The sequence below is a fragment of the Echinops telfairi genome, unplaced genomic scaffold (assembly GCF_000313985.2).
Source record: "Echinops telfairi isolate 266 unplaced genomic scaffold, ASM31398v2 ScPeMD7_5592;HRSCAF=6446, whole genome shotgun sequence".
NCBI lineage: Eukaryota > Metazoa > Chordata > Mammalia > Afrosoricida > Tenrecidae > Echinops > Echinops telfairi.
In genome coordinates, this window is record NW_022109491.1 from 37,094,371 (window position 1) to 37,103,156 (window position 8,786).

General features: G+C 46.5%; 1 protein-coding gene across 1 annotated transcript in view; it reads left to right on the forward strand.

Annotated features, from left to right (window-relative positions):
* The window catches only part of LOC101655932 (SLX4 interacting protein), a 180,139-nt gene extending 179,096 nt beyond the window's left edge, over positions 1-1,043 (forward strand). Inside the window, exon 8 of the mRNA XM_045295169.1 lies at positions 124-1,043. Within this exon, the coding sequence (XP_045151104.1) occupies positions 124-138 (15 nt within the window). The 3' untranslated portion in view covers positions 139-1,043. The remainder of the gene's footprint in view (positions 1-123) is intronic.
* The last annotated feature ends 7,743 nt before the right edge of the window (positions 1,044-8,786 follow it).

Genomic DNA, 8,786 nt, shown 5'->3' on the forward strand with positions numbered 1-8,786 from the left:
TGCTCTGGAGTTTTTCTAGATTTGCAGGGGGTGTCAAGGTCAGAGGGAATTGGGAGAAAACCATGCCATTACAACCTGATAAAGTATAAACTCCTTTTCATTGTTGTTTTTGTTTTGTTCTAGTGTGAAAAGAACTGAAACAAAAGGCGGCATTGTGAGCAAATCGCCGAGCAACAGGGACATTGTGGGAACATCTAGTGACTCAGAGGGAGCCAGGAGGAGGGGTGGCTGGTGGTGAGGCTCCGTCCAGGCCCCCATCCCGATCCACGAGACCAGCAGAGGATTACATAAAAGCAGCTGGGAGCCACTGGGGGCTTCCTGTTCAAACACTGGAAAATGTTCATCAGACACAGCCGGAAGATACTAGCAGCCAGCAAAAACCTCATCCTGGGGAGCGCTTACAGACAGGGCTTCTAAGCAAGAGCCCTGTCTGTAGCTGTGAGTCAGCATAACCAGGTCCAAGATAAAGTCCACGAGTGGCCAAAGTAAAATAGAAACGCAGGAACCGCGGCTCGGCAGAAGGCTTCGACCACCACAAGAGAGTTTCTCTTGGAAGTGATCGAGTAGTCCCCAGAGAAAGCACCGTGGAAAAAAACCCAAAAGCAAGGTTGTCAAGGTTGTGTCAGTGTTAAGAGTTGTCTGCTTACTTTTGAGACAACATTTGGCAAAAGGCCACTTCTCCTGAGGAGTAGCCTGGTTTAGAAAACCTCTCTCCCCACGGAAAATAACCCAGGGCAGTCACAGCAACCTGATTCTGCCCCGGGCCCAGAAGGAGCACCCATAAGGTGCGTCTCCTCGCCCCTCGTTGCAGACTGCTCAGGGCAGCCCCGCTGAGAAAGAAAGACCGTCGTCAAGAGGATCATCAAGGAATTGGAAGTCTTCTTTTACAGAGAAAGCACCTATCTGTCATAGGGTTACCTTTCCAAGCAGGCCCCTCTAGGAGGTTACTGGCTTATTCTAACAGCACCGGTGCTGGCTCCTTGTGCTTTCTAACCGGCTTCAGAAATTACCTCCGTGAAAATGAAAGGATGGATTTTGGCCTCCTTGGGGATGACACCTGTTTGTGGACACTCTGCATGAAGAAACCAAGCCTGTGCCTCTTTGAGATTTTCTTGTGTAGTCCAGCCAGCCACTGCCCTGGGTAAAGATGTCGCATGGTACTGCTGTTCAGTTCCTGGCAGAGAGGGCACAAGCCACCCCCTGGTTCCTTCGCCTGAGTAGGGAAGCAGCAAAGGAGCAGCTAGTGGTTCTCACGGGCTGGTCACCCCAGACCTATGGGATGAGACACCAGGGGTGAGATTCTGGTGCTTGCTCAAGTTTGAGAGCCATGCGGATCATGAGACTCTTCAGCCTGGCAGCCATGCTCCTCAACGGGGGATCACGTATGCACACATATACCTCCGGGCTCCCTCAGACCTCTGAAACATCTGGAACTCCGCATAGTCAGCGACTCTGTTCCCAGGTTCTCCAGCATGGCAGCGAGCAGCATCCACAGAACTAGTGCCCCACGAATTGCCACAAGTTTGAAGTTAATTGGTCCCAGCATTACAGGAAGTCATAGGAGAGGCTTGTTCTTGCTTGTAGGTCAGGCTTTTGCCTGTCCCTGCCTTGACCCCATCTCCAGGATTTTGGTTAGGTTCAAGATGGACCAGAGCCCAAGGGAAATGCAGGAGCCGGATGGTTTTCTGTTTCCCATTTGGAGAACTTTACAGGCAGTTAAAATTTCGAAACAGGAGACTTCCATTTGTAGTGTGTCCCATTGATGTCTCCACCAGGCTTGCTGGGATGCCACATGGTGAATCCTCGCAGTGCCTGATTTGGATGCACATTTACCAAAGATTTTCTTAATTTCATCCAAACATAGGAAGAACCTTTATTCATATTCCAAGGCCACCCATCTGCTTAGTAGTGCCTCCTCTAATAATAAGGAAAATCAAGTATGTCCTCCAAAGTTTTGGAGTTAGCAGAAAAATAACCCAGAAAAAGCCCCCCAAAATGGAATAGAGGCCATGTAGGTTCATGCTTCTGTTCGCTAACTACCACTATATTTCTTTCGTTCTGCCCAGCTCTCCCCATGTCGCCTTTTCCCCCTTGTAGCATGAGCCCCTATAGGAGCCCCCACCATATTTTAGGGCATCATTTGGGGTCATGGAATTTTGGCTTGGTCACCAAGCCGTGGATATAGGTCTGTTTCTTAGCCCTCCAAACCTTGCCAGGAAACCTCTCTCTTCTCTAGAGTGCAAATCTCAACACCTGCTTAAGCAACGTGACCCCATGCTGTTCCTCTCCTCTCCGCCCATCCCCTCCTACCTGGTCACCTCTTCCCAGATTATCCCGGTCGGAGGACTCTATGGAAGAAGCAGTATCCCAGCAGGTTCCTGACACAGTAGCGCTGATTGTGTCCAGGCAGCAGGGGTACAGAATCAGAACCTTCTGAGAGCATCCATTTCCACGGCCCACTCTGTAACCAGATCCCAGATGTACCCGTCACTGAAGACGGGACCGCACTGTGTCACTGGGTCCTCTGGAACAGAAACAACCGTTAGAAGAGTTCAATCCGGGAGGACACAAATCAACCCAGGGGACCAGCTAAGAAACACCAAGTCCCCTGGAAATGAGTCTAGATCAAAAAATAGGGCACGACCAGAATAGTCGCTGCTGCCCGCCCCAGAACCCCGAGGAAATCCTGGAGCTGGAGCCACTAGACGAGAGTTTTATTTAATTAATGCAGCCTGGCAAGCAAACCCAATACTTTTAATGATTTTCTGTCAAGAAAATCTTGGCACTAGAATGCCGGTATCTTGGGGGATGTAACAAAGACTGTCCTGTAAGAGGGAAATGGCGTCTTTGGTTGTGAGGGAATGCGTGTTCTTTGTCACAGCCGCCATGCACAGGGGATTTCAGCGAGGGACCTCACAGGAACAGCGTGCAGCTCCTGCACATCAGCATGCGTTTGAGAATTTTGCCTTTAAACATTTTCCTTGAACATGCCTGAACTACCCTTGGTTCTGTTGTTACTCCCGTGGTGACATGTTGGTTTGGGGATATTTGGACACACATAGGGGAAATAGATACCAGGGTTGTTTTGTGGTTGTTATTGCTTATTTTATGGGAAATGAAGGGCTCCTTACTATTGGAAATGATACATTTCAATAATCTTCATATTTTCTAAGCCAAAAAGATCAAGTTCTTCAGCTACTTTCTTAATTCCTTAAATCAAATGTATATCCTATCCAAGTGTCAATGACTTTGATGTTAAGAGGAAATGTTGCTGATTTGATTAATGTTTTCACTCTTGACTCCCATGTCTTTCTCAATGGCAAGACTTCTGAGGCTCCTCATGAGCTTTTAAATGACTTTTTAATAGATTGATGTCACTTTTTAAATATCCATAAGCGAGAAATGTATGGGTAGCACCAATATGATTTTCCTTTTTTTTTATGGGCAATTTTTTTAATTATACATTTAATATGGTTGATTAATGAAAAATCACAATGAAATGCCGATAAGATGTTTGTCAATATAAAAATTTTAGCAGCATTTCCATAGTTTCAGGTTCTGACATGTGTCGGTCTTCTCGGCCCCTGTCCCACCCATCAGTAGAGCCTCAAGATGTTCAGCTTCGGAAAGGCCTCAAGGAAACCCTCAAATCCAGTGTGCTCTCTAGTACCTCAGGCCCCCACCCCAGGGGAATTTCCAGAATGGCAGAGCCTATTCCAAAGCCGCATCCCTGGCTTCCGTGTTGGAGACAAGACTTCTGCTCCGCAGGCTGTAAGCGCAGATGGGGTGGACCTTTAACTGGACACGATATGTAGTGTTTAATCTGGCCCCCAGCCTGCAGACCCCCACCTGGAGGGCGGTGGGGATGGGGGTCCATGTTGTGGCTGGGGCAGTGATTTTCCTTTTGTTATTACTGCTGGGGATTACCTGTCACCCAGATATGGCTACAAGTGGTTAAAAACTACAGCAAGCTTTGGGGAGGAAGGCGGTGGGTGTGGCATTTCTCGAACCTCATTTTAATCCTAAAATAAAATAAAATACACACATCTGTCTCTGGAAAGTATATTGCACTTGATCCAACCAAGGCCCATGAAGAAACCTCTCTGTTTGGTATTATAGAAAATATAGCACATGTCTAAATGAAAATCTCAGGTTCTGTCTTAGGAACACCCCAGTGGGGTCACAGCCAATTGTCTGCTTTCGGTGTCGGATTTCAATTTGACCATGGATTGTTGTGCACAGCCGACCAGGGGCCTTTATTTCAGAAAAACTTCAGGGAAGGAAATCTGTGCCCAAGAGAATGGCCTGGGATCACAGTGTCGTGATTCTCAGCTTCCTTTAATTCTTTCTTGGCAAGACCTGCTATAATATTTCCACAAAATTTTTGCGAGTGGCCTTCCTTTTGAGGTAAAAAGTCGCTTACCTAGGAGCCAAAAGCATCCCTCGTCAGCATGCTTTGACTTGAATATGGAAATAATTTTCAATTCTTTTTTTTTTTTCTTTTTCTCGGATGAGGAAATTTCCATGCTTGGTTTGTCAAGACAAGAGAGTTTATTCCTTGTTATTGAAACACTAATGAAACACGTTGGAGCAAGTTAAAAAAAAAAATCAAAATTAAGCTGATTTCTTTTAAATAGTTTAAAGCCTTCCTTAGTACAAAATAAATTAAGCATTATAAAATGAAGTTAATTCAGGTAATTACTCAGTACAAAGTCTGACCATATTGGATATTCCAACTTAAGGGTATAATTAAATCCTCAGAAATTTGCAGAACTCCCTCTCATTTGGATTCTATATTAACAAAAAGGGAACAAATATTTGTCAATGTGGAGATTACCAGGGGGGACTTGGATGAATGAAATTATTTTCTTTAATCGTCTGGAATCACTCAGTTCTTGGCTGGATTTAATCATATTCACATTTGTTTCGTGATGCAGCATACTACTACATGTATTTCCTTGTGATTGCCATGATCGTTCTTATGGAACGTCTTGGTCTCTACCTAAAGAAATCAGAGGAGCCATACGTTTGACGGGAAAATCACTGCTGTGGGAATTTCATGGATTCCCTAGGAAAGCTTTCTTCAATCCAGTTAGAAAATCAGTCCGTGGCAATGGCCAAGCGAATATCCCTCCTTTGGCTCTGTCCTCTGTTTCATTCTAAACGACTTCATTTAAATAGTTTGCTGTGCCTACAGACTGCCCTACCAAGTAATGCACACAAACTTCTGGTCTGAATAGAAAAGCAAGAGGATTTAAAATTGTAGTGTGTATTCATTTTTTTCTTCATATCAAATGAATTGGCCCCAAGGAAAATATACCAAAATGCCCTTTTCCAAACATGCTACTTAAAATTTGTTCCATTTATTAGAACTTTTTCCTTGTTGCAATTTTGAGGTTTTGACTACGTTGTTAAAATAACCAAAGAAACCTTACATTTGAGCCGTGTAGGTATGAAAAAACAACAACAGTGTATGATGCTGTGATTAAATTAGCCTCTAAGATTTGGGAGTGCTCCTTAAACTGTGGGGTACTCCCACTTCTGCTCCCAATGGTGAACTTGGACAGACCTCTTGTGAATGTTTAAAAATAAGTGTGCAGTGTGTGACCTTGACTCCTTTCCAGGGAATCTTGACGTTTCCCAAGTGAATCCATTTCCTATGAGACTCTAATCCTTATTCAGCTGACTCTTTGTCTACATTGTTATCAGTACCCCCAAAGCTGCTCTGGTTCCCTGCAGATCATGTACACCATGTTTTAGAAACATTTCACTGTCTGATTGGAATAGCACATGAGCATAGCCATCCATTAAATTCTGAGAACTGTTGCCTTTGATGAAACAAAGATCTCTTCTTTTTGGTCTTTGGATCATGGCAACATATTTCCCAACCAACAGGAAGGACTTTATCCTTGGGCCTAGGGCATGAGCTGGGTATCCAGAGACTACAAGCAGAAAACCCTGGATCAAGGCCACTAATTTGCCATTAATAGGTTTGTGTGATTTGGGACAAGTCCTTTAACCTTTTTGATCACAATTTCTTCATCTGTCAAATAAAATGATCTTGACTCTAGAGTTGTGGAGTAAATACTCATACTCTCCATCTGTTTAAAATGCGTTCTTGGCACCAGCCACAGAATGGAATTATACCTGAGTAGCTTCTAGTTAAATCAAAATCTAGTTTGAGGTCCGAGTATTGGCATCCTCAAAAATGATTCTGATGGGAGGCGATAGTTGATACCGATGGTCTAAACTGTAGTGTGTGTCTGTATACAAGTAAAACCAGTGTTGTTCAGTTGATTCACCTCATGGTATGCCATACATTGCAGAATGGAATTACTCCATAGGGTTTTCAGTGGCTGCGATCTTTTGGAAGTAGATCACAGGACCCTTCTGGGTGGGTTCAAACCACCAGTCTTTCAGTTAGTAGTCACGCACTGAACCATTTTCACCACCCAAGAACATACACCCTCTCATTCATTCTCTCTCTCTCTCTCTCTCTCTCTGTCTTTGTGTGTGATGTTAAGAAATACAAGTTCTGCTAGGTACTGAATGTCCTTTAAAAGAACACCATCTACATAATTTCAAACCAAAACATGTTGGCAAGGCTTTGGTGACGAGGTGTCAGTAGACACGCATTTGAATCCCATGAAGCTCTGTTCGTGAGGCCGTCACATGGATTCCGCCCCTTAGCCCTTCGCCGCCAGCACACAGCGCATGGTCTTTGCCAACAGTCAGACATTATTACCTTCAGACAGAAAATGAGTTCTTAAAGCACCTAAATAATTGTTGGAGCATTTTACATAAACCTCGGGTTTGCCTTTGATCCGTGATCATTAATATCATTAGTAGGCTCTAAAAGTGCATGGGAATCTTTGGGCTTAGTATTTGGCAGGTCAGCGGATGAATGAATGCTTTTAAGATGTTTTGGCTCAGAAGTGCATCTGAACTAACCCTGTGGGAAAATCAAGAGCATTTCTCCGCCTCCAAAGGGTTACCTAGGATGAGCCCCCGACCTCGTGTTTGTAAGTTCAGCCACCTTTCTAATGACCCCATTCATTACGTGGCCTGATTTATTTTAAGGGGTGGAGTGGCTCACTGACGACATACAGTGTTTGTGCCGTGTGCGCGCGCTTCTTAAGGAAACGTGGAAAAGACCTGCTGTTGAAGCACCACCTTCAGGACAGCGTTCCTCCGAGTGAGAGCTGGCGGACCGGACCGCGCCTCGCCGGGTCTCCGGCCATCGTGCCCAGAAGGCTGACCTCTGCCGGAGGTCAGCTCAGCACACAAGGCTCAAAAGGAAGGAAGAAAAAGCAACTCCGCAGCAGGGAGCTGGACTTGCTTTAGGGCAGAGGAGCTTTTATAAATGAGTTCACAGTCTCCCACGCCCTCTCACCGCTCTTCTATTACGAGCCCGGTCACACGCGCACACACACAGACACACACACACACACACACCCCTTGTGGCCTCTGGCCCGGGGCCTGGCCGGGCGACCTTGCTGCAGCAGAGCAGGGATTTTCGGTGACCCAGAGGCTTTCCCGTTCCTCCTTGAAGTCCCTGACTGGTGAGGAAAGCAGAGGGGTTTCCCAAGCCCTAGGCGGTGCCGGGGAAGAACCGATGGGCACCCATTCATCCGAATCCGAGAGAGATGGGACTAGTGAGTGAGGACCACGTCCTGCAAGGACATGAGGACTCCCTGCGCGGAGTCCGGAGGCCGCAGTGAAGGGCGGGCTTGTTCAGCGGCCACACGGATCTGCTCGGCGTGCTCCTCAGAGCTCTTCCCCGTGAACCTCTTCTGCTCAGCACGAGCCAGGGCAGCTAGAAAAGGGTCTTCAGGTGCTTCTCTGTGTAAAGGGACCAAACCACCGCAAAGCATCTCGGGAGGCGGGCCTCTCTGGGTCAGGGGATCTGGTTCTCGGTTGATGGGTAGTGACAGGCTCCAGCCCCAAAAGCCTTCCAAGTCACACCTGAAACTTCCGTGCAGGCTCAAAGCCAACGGACTCGCCATTCATCGGTGACTTTGCCCTTCCCTGGAAAAGAGTCGTTCCCAACGCTGGCGTATCCAACCACAGAGCTTTTGAGCCCTGGTTTTAGAAATTTTTTGTCTCTGTGTGTGTTTGTCAGATCCAATTCCAGGTCTGGCGGGCAGCAAGGAGAGAACTTCCTACAGACAGAAGCTGCTTCAGTCAGGGGAGGTTACGGTTGGGTATTTCTGAAATACCCAATCCAGAGGCCATAAATAAATGAAAGGAGTCAAATACGATCACATTCATAAGGCCAGAAAACCGGCCCGAGATTGTGTGAGCTGGAGTCTGCCATCGCCAGACACCTGGGCTCGTCCCTTTTGCTTCTAATTTTATGAAACCGAAGGTGGGTCAAGGCAGGAACTTGACACCCCATCAAAGACAGTGCAATAAACAGCTGTCTATACTCATAGATCATACGCTGTTGTAGAATTTAATTGGACACCCAAGTTTTTGCAAGATGATTTGCACTTGACTCCCCAAACCAAACTCCCTGCCATGGAGTCAATGCTGACTCCTCCTGACCCGCTATAGGTCTCTGAGATTGTGTATGGGAGCACAAAGCCCAGTCTTTCCTCCTGCAGAGCAGTTTGGTGATTTTGAACTGCCGACCCTGCGTATCGCAAACCAACTCATAACCACTACACCCACCACCAGGGCTCCTCTTGTGCTTGGCTATTCGCCTAAAACATGGAGCTGGGCGGACACAGTGGCTTAGGTGTTAGGCTGCTAGCTGAAAGGTCAGTGTTTTGAGCCCACCCACC